At 43.9% G+C, this 20,779-nt stretch overlaps 2 protein-coding genes across 4 annotated transcripts in view; one reads left to right on the top strand and one right to left on the bottom strand.

The window, feature by feature from the left end:
* SMPD3 (sphingomyelin phosphodiesterase 3) overlaps positions 1 to 20,779 on the bottom strand; it is a 120,215-nt gene that overhangs the window by 82,562 nt on the left and 16,874 nt on the right. The window lies entirely within an intron of this gene.
* Positions 7,748 to 20,560, top strand: LOC147019988 (uncharacterized). Its single transcript, XM_085894899.1, has 2 exons — positions 7,748 to 8,749; positions 18,618 to 20,560. The coding sequence occupies exon 2, from the start codon at positions 19,053 to 19,055 to the stop codon at positions 19,941 to 19,943; it is 891 nt and encodes a 296-aa protein (XP_085751025.1). The 5' UTR covers positions 7,748 to 8,749; positions 18,618 to 19,052; the 3' UTR covers positions 19,944 to 20,560.

The following is a 20,779-nucleotide window of genomic DNA, read 5'->3' as shown; positions in this document are numbered from 1 at the left end:
GGATCTTTTATAACAGGTAGCCGTTACTGCTGTCATCATGGCTGTAGTTGTTTGTGTGCTCCTTCTTAGTTCTGTGTACTATCATCATCATCATCAGCTATTTTCAGCCCACTGCTGGACGAAAACCTCAGCAAGTTGATGCCATGTTTCTCTGTCTCTTACTTTGTTGTTCCAATTGACTCTTCCCCAATATTTGTCTATTTCATCCCTCCATCTAAGGGCCCTGTCACACCTTGACATTTTAGCCAGCATATGGCAAGGTATCAAAATGTATGTAAAACGCTGGTGTACTCTGAACTATTGATGTTTTTTCCAGTTTTGGATGTATTCATAACGAGTTGGACGTATGCATAACGTATTAGTAACGTACACAGAACGTTTCGATAACATGGATAACTTATATCAACGAATGCTGAGCATGTCGGCGTTCACAACCTATGCCCAACGATAGTCTAACTTATGCATAGCGCGCGGCAGCGAATCGCCGACGATCACGTGGCGTAGCGTATTAATAGGCTGTGGCTCGACGATTCAAATCATAACCGCACTAGACATCGAAGTGTCAAGCCGCTGTCACACCTTGACGTTTTAGCCAGCGTATGCCGACGTATGAAAAATTTGCCGAATAAGCTGGGACACGTCGAATACGTTATGGGTAAGTTTTGTAAACGTTAAGAGCACACTGAAACACGCTGGCATACGTCGTAGTACGCCGAGTACGTCGACAAATTTTCAGCATGTTGAAAATTTTTCGACATATGCCAGCGTATGACGCACGTTCCACATACGCTGGCCATAAGTTGAAGGCACGTTACGCGATCGTTGACACACGTCGACACACGTTACTTGTAAGTTACTCAGAAGTCGAAACACGTCGAGGTACTGTTTAGCGTCAGTGTTCCAGACTCCATGGTTTTTTGTTTTTTTTTTTTCTTCGGCTTGACGGTGATGTTGACACTTCGATTTCCAGTGCGGTTATGATTTAAATCGTTGAGCGGCAGCCTATTCATTATATTATATTATAACCGCACTAGAAATCGAAGTGTCAACATCACCATCATACCGAAGAAAAAAATAAAAATAAAAAACCATGGAGTCTGGAACACTGATGCTAACCATTACTTCGACGTGTTTCGACTTATGAATAACTTACAAGTAACGCGTGTCAACGATCGCGTAACGTGCCTACAACACGTTACTCATAGGTTAGAAATAAGTTTCGGGTATGCTAAACATTACCTCGGCGTGTTTTGACTTATGAGTAACTTACAAGTAACGTGTGTCAACGTTCGCGTAACGTGCCTACAACTTATGGCCAGCGTATGCGGAACGTGTGAGTCATACGCTGGCATACGTCGAAAAATTTCAAGCATGGAAAATTTGTCTAACAGCTCAGCGTACTACGACGTATGCCAGCGTACTACGACGTATGCCAGTGTTCTCTTAACGTATACAAAACTTACCCATACGTATTCGACGTGTGCCAGCGTTTTAAACAAATTTTTCATACGTCGGCATACGCTAGCGAAATCGTCAAGGTGTGACACGGCCTTTAGGTGTGGCCTTACCCTGTTCCTGTTGCCATCAGTAGATCTCCATGTTGTTACTCTTGTTATCCACCTGTAATCTGTGCTTCTTCTCATGTGTCCTGCCCATTTCTATTACCTAAGTTTGACTATGTCTAAGATATGCTGAGTTTTATTTGTTCTCTGGCCCATTTATTTGTCTTTCAATCCTTGTATGTAATACCTGACATTTATTTCCATATTGTGCTGTGCTGCTGTTAACTCTTCCTCCATTTTTGTTGTTGACTCCCAGGTCTTGACCTCATAGATGATGGTTGGAATAATACACCGATTGAAAACTTTCCTTATCACACATACCTGTACTGGTAAGCTACCTCTCATGATGTTACTGAGCTTTCCATATTGTCTCCATCCAAGTTTGATTCTTCTCTTTATTTCTTGTTATTCATTCTTTTCCTTGAGGTTATGTATTCTTCTGTTTGGTTTTCATTTATTGTGATTTCTCCATGAGGTACAAGGTGGTTCATTGCTACCTTTGTTTTTTGACATGTTCATCTTCATTCCACACTTCATGCTGGCATAAGCGAGTTCTCAGAGCATGGTTTCAATTTTCTCTAAGCTTTCTTCTATACCAACAATGTCGTCTGCAAATCTTGGATGGCTAAACTTTTCTCCATTGATGTTGATACCCTTATTCTCCCACTGAAGTGTTCAAAATATATACTCCATACATGCAGTGAATAATTTGGGAGAGATCGTGTCACCTTGTCGTACTGCTTTGGTGATGTTGATCTTACCACTTCCTTTGTGCAGCATCACTGTAGTTGTACAATTGGTGTAAATATCTTTCAGTAATTCAATATATTGCCTTTCCACTCCTTGTTGATGTAATGCGACCAGCACCGACTGTGTTTCAACATTCAAATGCCGTGTCATAATCGACAAATACCATGCAGAAAGGTTTATTATATTCCTGACATTATCTTTCATTTGATTGATGGTGTGTATGTGATACGTGCTGGAATATCCACTTCTGAAGCCTGCTTGCTCTCTTGGTTGGCCGCTATCTGGAATAACTTCCATTTAATTGGTCAGGACCATTGTGAAACGTGTATATATATATATATATATATATATATATATATATATATATATATATATATATATATATATATATATATATATATATATGTTTTTTGAAAGTAGGCTGACTGGATGATAGTGCTTAAGATCTTGTTTGTCTCCTTTTTAAAAGAAGACAATCATGAGTTACCCTTATATCAATACGTGTGTGTGTGTGTGTGTGTGTGTGTGTGTGTGTGTGTGTGTGTGTGTGTGTGTGTGTGTGTGTGTGTGTGTGTGTGTGTCTGTGTGTGTGTGTGTGTGTGTGTGTGTGTGTGTGTGAGAGATATGACAGTTCGGTGATAGCTATCGCTTTCCAAGCGAGCTGTTCATTATCAACCACTTAATTGGAGTGCTTGCTTGAGTGCTTAAGCCACTTGCCAAGCACCCTACAGTCGATAGCGGAACAGTTCGTGTCCCTCTCAGGATGTACAGTCAGCAGTTGTGACAGGCTGGAGGTATATGCAATTCTAGATTGGTTATTTTATACGAGTCGGTGTGCTCTACAAAGGTAATACAAACACCGTGCAGGAGGGGTTTATCATCCCCACCAAGGGAGTCTGTTTATTATCCTGTTTCTCTTTGTGAGTTTCAAAGCAAAATATATTTGATAACACCTGATTTCCAAGCTGTATTAACGTGTTTTCTCAATTACCGAGCCAAATTTTTTCCACTCATCACATGATTATTGGCAGTATATCTCTTTGAAACATCCATAATGCAACATTGTTTTTTTTAAAATTTCTTCATTGAAATTACCCCAAAACAATGGTGAAAGCTACTCATGTTTTTGGGTTGTATACAATACATACTGTAGTCAGTAATCCCACTGATTCCAATCAGCTGATTACTGAAAAATTGCTGATATTAGCCCAGCGTGTGTGTGTGTGTGTGTGTGTGTGTGTGTGTGTGTGTGTGTGTGTGTGTGTGTGTGTGTGTGTGTGTGTGTGCGTGCATGCGTGCGTGTGCTTGTCATAAAGCATAAAATATTCTCTCTGTTAACTCCCCTACCCCCAACCCTCTCTCTCTTTGTCCCATCGTTGCTCTACCCCCTCCCAATACAGTGCAGCACCGTCCTCCCACACCTTCTCTCTCTCTCTCTCTCTCTCTCTCTCTCTCTCTCTCTCTCTCTCTCTCTCTCTCTCTATCTATCTATCTATCTATCTATCTATCTATCTATCTATCTATCTCTCTATCTATCTCTCTATCTCTCTATATCTCTATATCTCTATATCTCTATATCTCTATATCTCTATCTCTGGATGTATCTGGACGGTGGTTATGTCTCAGCGGTGTGTGTCTGAACGTGTCTGGGTGGTGTTTATGTCTGGCCTGGAGATCGTCTCCGGACGTTTCCCGGCGGTGTTTGTCTCCGGACATGTCCAGATGGTATTTATCTCCAGATGTGTTAGGATGGGTGTTTGTCTCCAGACGGTGTTTATCTCAGACGTTTCCTGGCAGTTTTTGTGTCTGGGTGGTGTTTGTTTCCAGGCTGTGTTTATAGTATGACCAGTATAAAATGGATTTCACACATTATTTTGTTTCCATCTTCACTGTTATTCAATGCAGCATCATTTTGATGACAGTATGAATCGTAATTGATGCTCCACCACATGTCTGCCTTCCCTTACTCTCACCTCACGCTGCCTTCCCTTTCCCCAACCCTCCTCACTCTCCCTCACTCCTCGTTCCCCCACACCTCCTTGCTCCCCCTCTCTCCTCTCTCTTTTTCCCGTTCCACCTCCTCACTGTCCCCCTTCTCTCTCCCCCCCTCTTTCTCCCCACCCCCCCCATTTACTAATCCCATCAGTGGGTGATGGGTGGTATTTGCTGGTACTTCTATATACACATATATATTTTGAAGAGATACTTCTTCTTCTTCTTTTTCTTCTTCTTCTTCTCATGTCACTACATCTTCCTCAGCCATTACACGATACAGGCTCTGGCACGTGGATTGAAAGCTTCCAGGTAATCTGGTCTACATGGTCCTAGCAATAGAGGGCAGGTGAGGACGTGTTCCATTGTTTGAGGGGCTTCTCCATATTTGCATAGGTCATTGTCATTTGTGTCCATTGGATGGATTTGATGGTTATCCATTGGATGGATAACTCCACATCTGCATTAAGGCCTTACATCTTCCGACTCCCACCCTAACGCGATTAAGGCATAGCCAGATTGGCCATGGCTCACTAGCTCCTGGTGATGGGGACTATTTAGGGTTGAAAGACAACTTGTGAGATTGAGCTTCAAATTGTCTAGACCAGGCCTCTATCCTGTGAGTGGGGATGTTTCCTTTCAGGGGCTGGACATCATGGACGAAGCTGCTCCTTGATTTGTTCCTCGTTTTGGCGAGTTTATGTTGGTACAGAGGATGACTCGGGTCTACTTTCTGCTTGGTTTGTTCTACTTGGGAGGTGACTTCTCTTCTGGTTGATAGTGGAGCAATGTTGCATAGGAGGTTCAGGTTGTCCACCTGTGTAGGTTTCAGGCAGCCAGAGATGGCACTACAAGCTGTATTAAGGACTGGATACGTCTTCTTGGCACGAGATGAGCGACTCCACACTGGGCAAGCATACTCAGCTGCTGAATATCACAGAGCAAGAGCAGTTCTCCTTATAATTGCTGGACAATACTACATTTTGTGTTGGCCAGCTTCTTCAGGATGTTATTTCTAGCTCCCACCTTAACTTTTGTCTTAATGACATGGGTTTTATAGCTTCGGGTATGATCCAATGTAACTCCAAGGTAGACTGGCTTGGAGATGTGAGAAAGTCTTCTGCCATACCAGTGGACATTAAGCTCTCAATTTGTATCCCTGTTCTTGAGATGAAAAGCACTGATTTGTGTTTTTTCTGGATTGGCCCCCAGATGGTTGGTTTGCGTAGTAATCAGTCAGTCCAGCAAGGGCATTGGCGAGAGACTGTTCCACCTTGACAAAGGTTTGGGCCTGTGTCGCAATGCAGAGGCCATTAGCATACAGGAAACTCCTTGTATCTGGGTGTATGGGCTGGTCATTTGTGTAGATATTGAACAACAGGGAGGCTAGGACGCTACCTTGTGGGAGGCTGTTCTTCTGTCTCAGCCACCTGCTGTTTGCCCTTTAGGTCGACAAAGAAATGTCTGGTCTCCAGCATGTTTTGGATGAGATTTGTCAGTCTGGCATCTTTTATTTGCTGATAAAGCTTCTGTACAAGTATCCTGTGATTGGCAATGTCATACGCTGCTGATAGATCGACAAAAGCAGCACCAGTTGTCAGCCCATCCTCATAGCTGTCTTCAGTGAATTGGGTGAGATTCAGGAGCTGACCTGTGCAGGATTTTCCAGATCGGAAACCGGCTTGCTCTGGAATAAGATTTTCATCCACAAAGGGAGCCACGTGGTTCAAAATGAGTCTCTCAAATAATTTGTCTGTGTGGCACAGCAGGGACATGGACTGCAAGCTTTGAGGGATGGATGGATCTTTCCCGGATTTCAGGATAGCCACGATTTTTGCTCCTCTCCAAAGCTTCGGGATCTTGTTGGAGGTCAGGCAACAGTTGAGCATATCTCGTAACCATTGAAGGGCAACTGAACCTTTTATATATTTTTATATTGCTTAGAGAAGTATTACTATACATAATGTGTGCTCAATTCTGTCTGTCATGCTTTATGCTGAAGGGTTCCTGCTGTTGGGGAATAAAACATAGGGGCAATACCCTTGGGCGCTCACCTGATAGTGGCTGGATAAGATAACCAGGGAACCGCTGGTAAGCATGGATGACCAACAAAATATATCATGGAGAAGAAAGTAAATACCCATGGATTTTTTTTTCATGCAATGAACAGACTTTGGTACCTCATGGGTGATAAAGGTTGTGGTCAAGTTTCATTGAAATTGTGTGTGTGGTTTCAGAAAAGAAAGCAAATACCAATTTTAGGCGGCAACCCCCATGTAGAATCCCTTGGACCCCGATATTTTTTTTAAAGTTGTGAACAAACTTTAGTACATCACGGGTGGTGAAGTTGCGTCAGAATTGTGTGTGGAGTTTCTGAGATGAAATCAAATACCTCTTTTGGGAGGCCTTACATTACACCCCCTAAATACCCCCCTTACACCCGCTAGACCACAATTTTTCTAATGTCATGAGCAAACTTTGGTACATCATGGGTGGTGAACGTTGTGGTTAAGTTTCATCAGAATTTTGGGTGCAGTTTCAGGGAAGAAAGCAAATACATATTTATCATATCTCCTACACACACTCCTTTTAGTTATGAAAGATTTAGCAAGAAGTTGAACACTGACACCACAATGGCGAACATACTGCCAACTGACCTATCCTGCCAAGTAAACACACACCAGACACCAGTGTAACTATAGAAGGGAGATGTGTACCAAATGTGACCTGGATTTCCAAAGCAAAAAAAAATAAAAAAATTACAAATCGATTTTACAGCGATAGTGAATTTAATTTTCTCTCTTTTACAGCAAGACAACACAATTGAGAGCATGCTCGCCACAGGCCTGTCTAGTCTGGGCTAAACCCCTGCTGGTGTTAGATTTCACCACACAATTGTGCCGCTCCTATGCAATTCCTGAAAGAGCTCGGCACATTGCTTTCTGAGCACACAGTCCTTCGAAGGGACGGTACCATTTTATGGTCTTCCACCTTCTGCAGCTGGGTTTTTTTTAATATCAAACATCCCATTGTATGTTTTGATGAGAGGAGGCAATGAAGTGCTGAAACCCTGGTCCGATTCTCTTTCTGAGGTTAGCTCCATAATTCGCTCTACCTGCAGGTTCTGGGAATACTGGGAGGTCAATACAGCATGGGCATGTTCTGTTTGTCATCAAGGATGAAGTATTTTCTTTGTTAGGGATTTAGGCAAGGGATCATGTTTTTCAATTCTGGATAAAATGCAGTGGAATGCTTTTGTCTTGGAACTTCTGCCAAAAACTTGTGGCTGAAAGCAGATCCATTGTCGCTAAAGGACATTGTCTGGGTATTTTGCGATCAAATCTAAATCGTAGAGCGCATAATTTGGCTAAGCTAAACAGTTTACATTGTGTATCCCACTGATGGGCCCGGATCTGAATCCATACTTTAACCAAAATCGAATTTGCTTGTTCTCGTCATATACCCAACTCTTCCACCAAGTTTTGTCATAATCCGTCCACAATGTTTTGAGATATCATACCCTATCAATCAATGGTGATGAATCACTAAGAATTCTCGTATCCGGATCTGGATCTGGATCTTCACTAAAATTGAATCAATCGGTCCTTGTCACACACACACACACACACACACACACACACACACACACACACACACACACACACACACACACACACACACACACACACACACACACACACACACACACACACACACAAACTGTCCACCAAATATTGTCCGAAATCGTCCACAACCTTTTGAGATATCTTGCTTACAGACAGACATGAAAACATAACGTCTGTCCATCTTCAGTGGTGGAGGTAATAAATGCGAGTTTGTGACAGTGGACAGCACCAATTGCATGCATATTCTTATCTATTAGATGAAAATGTGGAACTCGACTGCAGAAGCCTTGGTGAAATGACAGTGAAAAGACGTTAGGCAACGTTGCGGTTGGCATGGAACTTCGTCTCAACCCACAGCTTCACCTGCGTTCGAGATTCATGAACAAGCCGACCACATTTGCTGCTGAATATCAAATCTGCTGAGAAAAGCTTTTATCTTGAGCCAAGGACAAGCGTTATCTGACTCCAGAACAATGCCAAGACATTAGCCTCTGAAGAATGGCTGAACTATCAATTCCTTGAGAATTGCCACTACTTCGCCAAAGTTCTGCAAAACGTTGAGTATTAATGGTGGCCGATTGCAGGTAATTCCATTGTTGAATGGTTTCAATATGCGTTTCTTGATGGTGCTGTGACTGATACATCATCGGTCTATCACAGGCTCTGCTGGCGGCTCGGTAGCAGTTCAATGAAAGTGTCACGAAGTTGTGATGGATGCGAAAGGATGCAGCAATATCACGGGACCCGAACTCTCGGTCTCACTCTTTTCTGCAATGCCTCGAGACTCTTGGGCATCCATTCTCTGTTGAATATGGAAAGGTAGGCTTGTCAAAATGATTTGATGCACTTTTCTGTTAAACCGGTGTGAAAAAAAAAAGAGAGCCTTTGTAGAAAATGGTAACTAAAAGTAATGTGCGTCCACTCTTGTGTGTGATCAATGATTAAAGTCTATCGAATGTTAACTTGCATCACCAATTACACTCACGCAATCATTTCAAACGTGATGGTGAACACACCCAATCTGTTTATCCCTTGCCATTTTATTTTAATTAATCGTACACTTTGCGCAATGAGGCACTAAAACTCAATCTCCGCAGGAAACACTTTATTTTATGTGAAGTGGAGTTTAGTTGTATTGTCTGCGAGTAGATTGTATTATGGACGGCAGACAGTTCCTTAACGTTCTTCCAATGAATGACGCACACGTTGATGCATCATGCTGCATGTGAAAAACAAACGAGTGACTGGTCAAAGGTGAGTGCACCAAGCATCCATCGAAGCTATCATGCCGCTCGCATGCATATATGTATATAACATATACATTCTAATGTAATGGACCATACACTGTTACAGAGAGTCGGTGCTGCTGAAGCATTTACTTGGCAAGGGTCATACACGGTGGTTTGCCATTGCCTTCACAGAAGTAGTCAGAGCTGGAATTTGTAACTTGGCCATGTGTGCCAGAGATAGCTCGCCTACTCTTCGCAAAGGACACCGTGGGATCTTTAAGGTCTATCAACTGATGCCGGCTGGTTGGACGCCAGTCTAACATCCATCAGAGGGATGGCACACACATTGATGAATCGCCCTGCCTGTGAAACACCAGGATGACAATTTATAGCCAATTCAAAATTCAAACCCAGGCTGAACAGTTTAAAGGCAAGTGTGCATTGCTCCAGGCGAACTATCCTAAAATATATATATTTTTTTTTTTATAAAATATTGTTGCGGATCCAGGGCTCGAGGCTCACCACAAGGGGAAGCACTCGGGTCCCTTCCAAACACCCGATCCTGAGGCCGCCAGACACAGATAACTCCACGCATCGGCGGGTTGCGAAGCAACTACGAACGCCAATTGGCATTGCCAATCCTGGAAGGGTTGCACTACTTCGCGTGATATCTTACCTGTGGACGGCCTTACCAAGGGGGGTCACGTGCCCTCAATGCGTACTTGCATTTAACTTACCATATCAGGTGCAGCTGAGCCGAGCTGCCAAGTACACACCAGCGAATAAGAGCCAATTAATGGAATAAAACTTCCTGGCTAAACTAACGTGCGGACTACGCTGGATCAATAAAGTAAAAGACGGAACAAGCTGGGTACATTTATAACGAGGGAAATTTATTCATAAAGCAAGGGCATGGAAAGGTTATGTGGCACAATAATAAAAGGTTTTATTACAATGTGTACAGCAGGGGAAAGCAAGGATTGATGAGGTGCGGCAAAAGAAATGCAATTATTTACAACAGAGAAGACACAGGGCAGAGCTAAACTTGATAGTAAAGAACTTATACATTCTTAACTTAAACAAACAATACAGGTGCCATCAGACACACACCCAAGGAAATTAGAGAGCAAAGAAAGATGAGGCAGTTGAGGTGTTTACGACCTCTTTCAATAACTGGCGTGGCCGATGGGCCCACACTTCCCAGTCGCTTAGGAGGGGGAGGAGGGAAGAAAACTGGGGGGTATTTATGGTGTGTGTGTGTGTGTGTGTGTGTGTGTGTGTGTGTGTGTGTGTGTGTGAGTGGGAGGTGCAAATGAAGTGTAAATGTAATGCAAGTGTGTTGCAGAAGAGGAAGATTGAAGGAGTGCGTTTCTGCTGTTGCTCTTTTAGTATTTGTGCGTCCACAGCAGACGAGACAAGATATGAGAGACAGAACGTGAGATAATAGCTTAATGTGACATGTGAGAAAGTCGGTAAATGTAAATGCTAACAAAGATTGGCTTTGGAATGCAGCTGAAGCAGAGCGTCGATGACTTGGCGATGACTTTGTGACTCCATGGCAATGACTCAGCGACTCCATGGCAATGACTCGGTGATTCCTTGGCAATGACTCGGATGCCTCCCCGAGATGCCTCGGAGCGCTCCTATCGGTGTGCAGATGCCTCCCCGAGAAGTAGCCCCACTCCACCAGATTCCGAAGATGAAAATGGCTTCAATTACTCCCAAACTCAGCCACACAACAGAGCTCTGGGATGAACATGGGACACGGATTTCTGGGAGCGCTCTCTGGCCATGAACGTGCACTGGGCTCCAATTGAGGGTCGTTATTTAGCGGAGCGCCAGGCTTACCCAAACGACGTTGAAAGGACCCCAGTGCATAATTGCGCTTCGTGCTCCATGCCAATATGTTCCAACTTGTAGGTTCCGTAATGTCCTCCGTTCCCCGGCATCCCAAAGGACGGCAGTAAGCGTCCGGGGTGCTGACGATGGTCGCGGTGAGGTGGGTGAAGCACTATGTTGTTTGTGGTAAGGATGTTGAAATAATGGGAGCGGTTGAAGTGGTTGGGGTGAGGAGGCTGAAGTTGTTGTGGCGAGGGGGTCGAGTGTAGGCTACTGTAGGGATTTTTAGGAGGTGTTGTGGTAATTTGTACGAAGGTAGTGGTGTCATGGTGTGTCCAGTGAGGGTCTGAGGTGAAATGTCTGTTGGTGATTGGTGCAAGCTTTGAAGGGGGAAATGCTGTGCGTATGCTAATGAGGCCCTCTATTAATGCCACCGTTTGGTCTGTGACATGCATACTTGCGTGAAGGTGAGGTCATGAAATAAAGTAAAATAAAATGGATGAAAGAATAACAAATGGAATTAAGGACCTAACTAAAAGCCCTACACAATGCATCTTGTCCCATATATCCACTGGACATAATGAAAGGGCTCACTGAATGAATACTAATTAAATAACTGTCTTGAGACCGCTATATGTTGGGTGCCATTGCCTTGGGAGAGTGCTGGCTTCACAGAACTGCAACAATGTCTGTACTAATAAATGTCGGTGTGGGTCAGTCAGTCAGTGTGCGTCTCCTCCATAAGTCCGAAACCATTAAACCGTGCAGCCTGAAACTTTGCATGCACACTAAGAAAACTCCAAGGGAATGTACGAGTGAAATTGGGTGTTTGGGTTGATTAAAACACCCCTTATGAAGATAATGAATGGCCTTGTTTAATTAAATCCTTCATCAGTCGCATTCTCGGACACCTCGCTCTCCTTCGCAGAGGGAGTTCTCAATTCGCCATTTTTGAAGCAGAATTCGCCAAGCGTTGGGTTGTTCACCCACTAACAAGGAACTTGAGTCGGATTTAGACCGTTGTGAGACAACTGCCAAGGGCTTCTGCAATCGTAAAGTATATGTTTGGATGGATGCTTTAAAAATCATGTTTTACGACGTTGGAAAGGATTTCTCTTGAGAATGGAGGTTTTTGCTTTGAATGGCCTCACACATTTATTTGAACTTTAATTCAATTTCCGTTTTCACCTTTCACAGTTGCTAAAGTAGCTTACCACTTGATTTCAGCAAGATTTGTAAAAATCTGGTGGTTTTTTTGGCGTTTTTACGTCGTTTTCTGAATTTACATAAGCAATGTGAGGAGCTTCCCTGTGCTTCCATATGCTTGCAAACGGCCTCATGACTTTATCTGAAGTTTTATTCAATATCAGTTTTCACTTTTGGTATTTGCTAATGTCGGTTCAGACTCGACGAAAACAATTTCCGTGAAAATCCGTTGAAATTTGATGAGTTTCCGTTGTATAGAGGTTTTGTGTGGTGAATGTGAGGGCTTCTCGGATGTTCTCAGCGGCCTCATGGCCTGACTTAACTGCGATTTGATTTCGATTTCCACTCTTTACAGTCACTGACACACATTCAAACTCGACTGCAACAAATTGTGTGAAAATCCGACCAAAAACGCATTTTTCATGCAGGAAAATGCATAGAATTTCAAATATTCAACCAAGATGGACCTTGAAAGGACATGATATGGTATGCATTCGCTGCTTGACCTTGTGCCCTGTCCCTCAGAAGGACTGCTTATCCTTGTCATGTCAGATCTGTGTTGATATTTTCGGATGTTTCACGAGGTGCGACAGGGAATCGAAGAAAATCTGGTGAAAAACTGTTTATATATATATATATATATATATATATATATATATATATATATATATATATATATATATATATATATATATATATATATATATATATATATATATTGTTACGGCTGTGGAAATTCACAATATACCATAAAGGGTCCTTACATCAGTTATGACGATAAGTAATTGTGTAGTTAGATTTCCCCACCGTTGTTTAGGGGGGATTTCTGTGTTCACAGGGCTGCGATCCTTTGAGATAGCCGTTTTTCTTTTCTCTATCGTTATTTTGGACCAAACAACGCACCCCAGCAGCCAAATCGCCACCACCACCTTCGCCTCTTTACCTCCACAACTCCATCCCACAAACATCACTTCACCGCCATTCTCAAACGACGCCCGCCAACAACCAAACTCCCACCACCTCCGCCTTTCTACCACACGCCGGGCCATGGGTTGTGAATGCGTTCCTTTCGCCTCAAGAATCGGATCAGGAATGCTTCACGCCCCCTTTTCATCCATTCAATGACTGAGCATCGGGTAGTATAGCCCCGCCTCCGAACCCGCTGTGATCCAGAAATTTACATATACGCCCCTCCCCCGGGCTATATAAGCGGGAGCTCGGGGAAGAAGAAAGGTGCGCAGTACGTCGGCAGAGAACCAAGTAGGAGCAGTGGAGTGGCAACGGCGGAGTGTCGGCAGAAGAAGTCAAGTCTGCAGTGTTGGCAGGGCAGTCGAGTCGGGAGACGGAGCTCGAAGCCAACGGGAAAGGCAGACGGGGAGCACCGGAGAGAGCTCTCCGACTACACCAGGGGCACAAAGTCAGGCGCAGCTACGCTGGCATTGCAGCTTGCCCGCCATCGCGCCACGAGGGCACGGGTAAGACCCTTCGGTCTCGTGGACCTGGCCGCTCCTCCAGGTTCCACGCGCATTAGGCCCACGGGCCCAGTCTGACTCCCTTGCCTTTGAGGGGGTCTTTCCTTTGCTTTCGTGTGAATGCGCGTTGTGGTGCCGTGTCTTGTAAAGTAGAAACTGTTTAAGTGCATGTAAATAAACATTGCTTTATTCGGTTGTAATTCTTACTTTCATTGTATTGCTTGTAAATTGCATTCTTACTGTATGGCTGTGAATACATGCTTGCCTTGTCTGAGTGTGGAATAAATGTGTTTGTTGAACTGTTCCCCATTTCATTGCATCCTTTCCTTTGTTTGAAAGTTCCATCTTGCATCACGGAAGGAATTGGTAGAAGGGTGTAAGCACCTGGTAACTAATCACGTCCGTCGGGGCCAGCGATAACACCTCTCGGTTATCACTGAAGCACGGAACGGACCGCTTAAGCGGTTAGTGTCCTAGGCCGGCCAGCGGCGAGGTACGATCGCCCGGTTAACTACCCGCGCAGATACTTAGGTAGGTCGAGTTTGGCGAACAACCCTATCCTGCGCGGGTGGCCGATTGGCACGATTGTGGTGGGGTCGAAAGACCCACACGTGACTGGCTCCTGACGATAGTTCCAATGAGGGTCACGACTGAATTGTCCGTTCCAGTGGGCGACGCGGTCGCGATTCGAGTTAGGTGGCCGATCACACACCAGGCGGACCAAATTTCGTAACAATATATATATATATATATATATATATATATATATATATATATATATATATATATATATATATATATATATATACAATGTCAAGGCTCATATAAGAGCTAACACACAGAACATATAATAAGGGGAGCAGGAGACAGGAGGGATGGGAGAGGGAAGCAGAAAACAGTGGGGAATAGACACATGAGGAGATCTATGGAATGGAGCAGGATGGGGCAGGGTACACGGGGGAAACAAGATGGACAGTACAGGGACTTTAAGGAAGGAAAGCAGGGAATTTGGAGGAGGTGGGTTTGGGGTGGATTAACGGGGGTAGAAATGATAATGGTTTTGGATGGGGAAAGATAAGAGATTGTGGTGAACAGTTGTTTTGAAGACCTGGAGGGAAAAGTGGGATTGAAGAGTGTGTGGGAGTTTCTTCCAAAGGCAGGAAAAAAGAGATATGAAAGAGTGAAGGTGAGCAGTGATTCTTGATTTTGGTAGTTTTACCAGAAGGGGGCTGCTGGTGGAGCTTGAGTGCCCTGCAGAAATATGTGGGGGGCAGATGGCAGATAGAGAGGGGGGGTGAGGCTAGAAGACAGAAAGACCACCGACCTGCCTGCAGTGAGTGATTGAGAGACCCAAAGACTCAGCCTCATCGCGGGAGATACCAATGATCCTAAATGCCTTAGTTTCCACAGCGTGAAGCCGAGAAAGGTGAGAGGCAGGAGCAGCAGCCCAGAGTGAAGAACAGTACTCCATGAGCCTGCGGATGAAAGCTTTGTACGTGATAAGGAGCTCAGGTGTGCCAAGGTAGGACTTTGCATGATGGAGGATGCCCAATTGGTGACTGGCTTTGGAGGCCAGCTTGGAGATGTGGCTTTCCCAGGAAAGGTCATGGCAGATAGTGAGACCCAGAAGTTTAAATGAAAGGATTTCTTCAAGAGGATTGTTGAGAAAGTAGATGGGGGTGGTTTCCAGAGGGTCCTTTCGGGAGATATCGTGAGAGTGAGATTTGTCTGGATTGAAAGACATGTTACACCTTGTGATTTTATCCAGATCTGCAGAGAGTAAAGAGGCTGCTGCTTGCCGATCTGAGGGATGGCAGTTGGTACGGCAGAGGGTGGAGTCGTCAGAGATAAAGAAGATTTTCCAGAGAGTCAGAGAGATCATTGATTAAAACGAGAAAAAGTACAGGGCCCAGAACACTGCCTTGAGGAACTCCAGCCTGGACAGGAAGAGGGGATGAGAGAACTCCATTAAGGGCCACACGTTGGCTGTGCCAGGAGAGAGAAGTTTGCAAGCCATGAGTGGAGATTGCCTTGGATACCATGGGAAGAGAGTTTGGTGAGCAGGGTGGGGTGCCAGACCTTATGAAAAGCACGTGATATGTCTTGGGAGATGGCTCTGATTTCATGTTTGCCATTGAGGGCCTCCATCCATTGTTGGGAAAGCAGGAACAGCAAGTCCAGAGTAAAAGTTTTAATGTAACGTTATAATGTTTGCGCGGACTGCGAGCTGATAAACCACGTAATGTGTCTACAGATCTGCAGGCAGGGTGGTGGCTTATCTGCAATGTTTATTTCATGGGTGATTAAACTTTTTGATGGTCTGAGGGTTGTTCTCTGGTCAATGGCAACTCTTTTGTGAACAGTTATTTAATATTCAAAAAAATTTTCTGACTGGTGTCCAGACAGGAGTTTGTCTCCGGACGCATCCAGGCAGTGTTTGTCTCCAGACAGTTTGGCTCTGGATGTGTCCGGACGGGAGTTTGGCTTTGGATGTATCCGAGCAGTGTTTGTCTCTGGGCCTTGTTTGAGTATGACCGGTAGAAAATGGATTTCAGACATTATGTTGTTTCCATCTTCACTGTTATTCTATGCAGAATCATTTTGATGAAACAGTATGAATCATAATTAACACTCCACCTTCCCTTCCTCTCACTTCACTTCCCCCACCCCTCCTTGCTTCCCCACCCCTCCTCTCTTCCTCACCCCTCCTTGCTCCCCCACCCCTCTCTCCCTCTCCCCACTTTCGTATTCCTGTCAGTGAAGTGATGGGTGGTATTTGCCAGTACATATATATATATATATATATATATATATGTATATATATATATATGTATATATATATATATATATATATATATATATATATATGTATATATATGTATATATATTTATATATATATATATATATATATATATATATATATATATATATATATGTATATATATATATTGTTGCAGCCACGGGTACCGAGACACCATCTTGTTACTCAGGGGAGATTAATCCTCGGTAGAGCCGGACCTAAGGCAACCGCTCACAATTAATGTTGTGGTACGGTGGGTTGTTTTAAAACCACGAACACCACCCAGTCAACCACGAGTTCCACTGTCCACTGTCTAATTATTCCGTTTAACTAGAGGTCACGTGGTTACCTGAGCGGGGAGCATGCCCTCGGCAAAGCACCAATGTTATCTGATTAGATTTTAATTAGGGCGGCCAAGCATTTTAACTGCTGGTGTTTGTGGACTATTTTTGGTCAAATCTGTGGTAATTACCTCCCAGTCTATCGAGGTTCAGACAATGCTAGACCAATGGAAGGAAAGGACAAACACAGACAGGTTGGAAATCGACAAATGATTCATTAATAATAAAATAAATAAATAAAAGAACTTTTGATTTTCTGAGGTAAATAAATGAATAAATTCCAAAGCAATGAAAATTAATAATTACTCAGGCAAAATCGATCAAAACGACATGAAAGAGACAGAGCAGATGCTTATCGGGGTTGACTTACAGCTAAACACAAACAAGGGTACCCAGCAGATCATTCGGGCAGGGGGGGGGAGAAGAGTCGTCTCGCTCACCAGAGAGTAGTTGGCCGTGAAGTGAAAACGTCCTGAAATATGTGTGTGCGTGTCACATCCGTCGCCAGCACCCAGCCTGGCCGTGCACCCTCTCGCGAACAGCCTTGAATGCCAATTGACGTCTGGGGGGCACCGAGATAATCTGTCGCGGGTTTCGACCCTGCTGCTGTGACACGGGCAGCTCCTCACACTTCACGAAACTGGTGACGTCCAGTGACCACACGGTCCGTCGGTGACTGACCCGTGCCTCACATGTTGGTGACCGACCCGTGCCTCACATGTCGGCGCTGCTCACACCCACACGTGCACCACACGCTCGCTTGCTCAAGCACGGGAAGGACGAATTGTCTCGTTGTTGACATTGGTCAGACACCCACACGCGCTTCTTCCCTCACGCGCTTACACCCGCTTCTTGCGCTTTCTTCTCCCTCCTCAGAATGGACCTCCAAAAAAAGGCGGGCGTCGGAGCTCGCAAAACAACGTTGCTGAGGTAAAACAATGGCCCGTGTCAGAGCTCGCAAAAGAATGTTGCTGAGGAAAAATAAGGGCGTGTCAGCTCACGAAAGAAATGTGTGTAAACGTGTCTGTCATAAAGAAAAAAGCTTCCCATAAGAGAGGGGATCTATTCTTCACCCTTCTCAATGCATCACATTTAAGATCCCATTAGACATGGGGATGGGGCTAATCTGAACATGAATTTAAGGAAATAACTGTCTGAGGACCTGGATGTGTGGATGCATTCATCTGACCGGATTCTGAAATCCATTATAATATATCTATACATCACACACATACTTTCAGCCAGACATGTCCAGATATAAACACCATCTGGACACATCTGGAGACAAACACCGCCCAGACCACATGCGGAGACAACCACCATCAAACAGCTACATCCAGAGATTAGTCAGGAGGCCCAATGCAGAATAGTGTACGACCCTGCTGATTCCGTGTTAGAATAGTGCAACAGGTGTAAATTGACTGTCCAGACACACAGAAACGTGAATCAACTTGTTGCCAACTCTGGATATGGATAGTATGGCCGCCATGACAGTTTACAAAATGGTCGCCATTAAATACACTTTTCGTCATATTTCAGCCGCAAATTGACATGAAATTACAAAATTAGGGTCGATTTCCATGTTTTTGAGAATGCCTGAGCTGATGGGAGTATAGAAAAAAACATTGCTCCATCCATTTTCTAAAAATAATATGACTTGTTTTTCACTATATTATTTTTAAAGAAATGTTCAGGCTCGAATTAGAATGTCTGATTATACAAACCACAATCAATGAATTTTACAACTTTGCTATAAAATGAACCTAAACTACATAACTGTGTGTTTTTCTGTTACCCAGGACTAACTGAAAAATGAAAGCCGCAAGATTTCTCACAGGGGGTTCAAGGGATCGAGAAGAAGAAGAGCATGTAGACTGGAATAAATGCTTTATTTGCCAGGACAGTTCAAAAACCAGCAAGTCAACGCCACTTCGAAAGACTACAATCGTTGGTGTAAAAACTGTAGCTGAATGTTGCAAAGAAAGAGAGAAATATAATGACGCTAAATATGTTGACTCATTCTCAAGAATCAGAAAATATTCTGTACCGGAGCACGTCGAAAAGATTCAATGGCACAAATTCTGCTATAGTGACTTTACTCACGCACAAAAAATAGACAGACTGAAGTCAAGGATTCAGCCACAATCTGTGACTTACGCAGAAGAGATACCCACAACATCAGGTTCCTCAGAGAAATACCATGTCCCAAAGTCACAAGATCTGCGCACAGCGCTATGGATTGGTCAAAATGCGCTTTCTGCCAGACTGACATTCCTGGAAAAGCTGGTGTCCTGACAAATGTTGAATTTGATCACACATCATCCAGGATGCTTAGTTTGGCCCAATTTGACCCCACCATGCGTCACAGGTTTGCAGGTGTTTCAGACTTGATGGCAGCTGAAGGTAAATATCACCTCAAGTGTTATGTTTCTTTTCGCAGAAAGTATAAAAAGGAGAGTGGAGAGAAAAACCAGTCTCCTGAAAGCATCTGTTTCAGAAATGTGATGAACCAGCTTGAGAAAGAGCTGCAGAAGGGACATGTGTTTACCCTGAAAAACATCTGGGAATACTACAGCATGCTGTTATTGAATGATTTTGGAATTGAGGCTGGAGCCTACAAAAGCTACAATTTCAAGCAGAAAGTGGAGGTTCACTTTGGTAGTGACAAGGTGACATTCGTGCAGCCATTGGATGTCACAAAACCCCTCATAGTTGCGTCCTCAACTGTGACAAAGTTTGCCATGAGAACCGCCGTGAATGATTTATCTGAAGAAGGTGAAAGTTCTGAAGAAGATGAATTGGCCCAGTGCAGTCTGCCTCATCATGAGAACGAAATCCTTAGCTGGATCTTCAGAGTGGGCATAAAGATTTACAGTGACGTAAAACACTCTCCAGGGCATAGCATTATCGGTGGACTGAACACAGAAAATGCAGAGCGAATTGTACCTGAAACCCTGTACATGCTTGTAAAGCTTCTTTGTGGTGGTGACAGCACTGACAAGATGGACAATGAAGAAGCGGATGAGACAGATACCAAGAACAAAGTTCTGAGCATCTGCCAAGACATAATTCATGTGGCTTCAGGAGGCAAAAAACTGACCCCCAAACACCTGGGCTGTTTCTGATGTGATCTGTTTCTCAGTCTGACCAAAGCTATTGAGAATCTGCCTCCAACTCGCGATGCTTTGATTCTACACATCAAGCGAGCGCACTACCAGACTTTTGTGTGGAGAAGAGCCTTGGAATCTGAACCACATCTACCTGCACCTGAGAACTGTGGGTGGGAACAGGTCGTCAAAGATGGCAACGAGACATTTCAGCCGCGACTCATGACTGCACAGCCTATTACTGCTTACTGTGTAGAACTGACGACATGCAAATGCCGTGGGTCATGCTCAACTCGACGGTGCAAATGTACACGGAATGGACTGCCTTGCACGAAAGCATGTGGATGCAAAGCCCTTTGTAGGAACCCGTTCAGTGTACAAGCCGATCAATAGCTCTGAAAATTGTACTTGGGTGTTCTCACAACACTTTTCTCTTCTGCAAAGCAACGTAATTTTGTGTTAGAAAGAATCTGACAGCTGTTGAAATAACCTTTGACTGACTGTAAACCCATCTCCATCAATAGTGCTAAACATTTTCTTTTTCACATTTGTTGCTCGTATGTGCATTTTCAATTTCGTCTTTAAGTTGTCAATTATGTGAAAAGTTGTGATCCAGTACAAAAATAAAGCACAAAATAGTGTTCCTCGTGTCAGATTACATAGTATTTCACAATCATGACAAATTTCTGGCTAGTACAATTTGCAGTAAGAAAAAGACTAAATCTGATGGCGGCCATTTTGATTACTGTCATGGCGGCCATAATATTCAGATGCAGACTTGGCAACAAGTGGAACTAGACTTGGTCATGCCTAGACTCTTCAAAAACACCAGTTGCACCATTCTAACATGAAAT

The sequence above is a fragment of the Eptatretus burgeri genome, chromosome 9 (genome assembly GCF_056783735.1).
Source record: "Eptatretus burgeri isolate ZD-2024b chromosome 9, Ebu_testis_v1, whole genome shotgun sequence".
Lineage (NCBI taxonomy): Eukaryota > Metazoa > Chordata > Myxini > Myxiniformes > Myxinidae > Eptatretus > Eptatretus burgeri.
The sequence above is the reverse complement of the archived record's forward strand: the minus strand, read 5'-3'. Positions and strand labels throughout refer to the sequence as shown.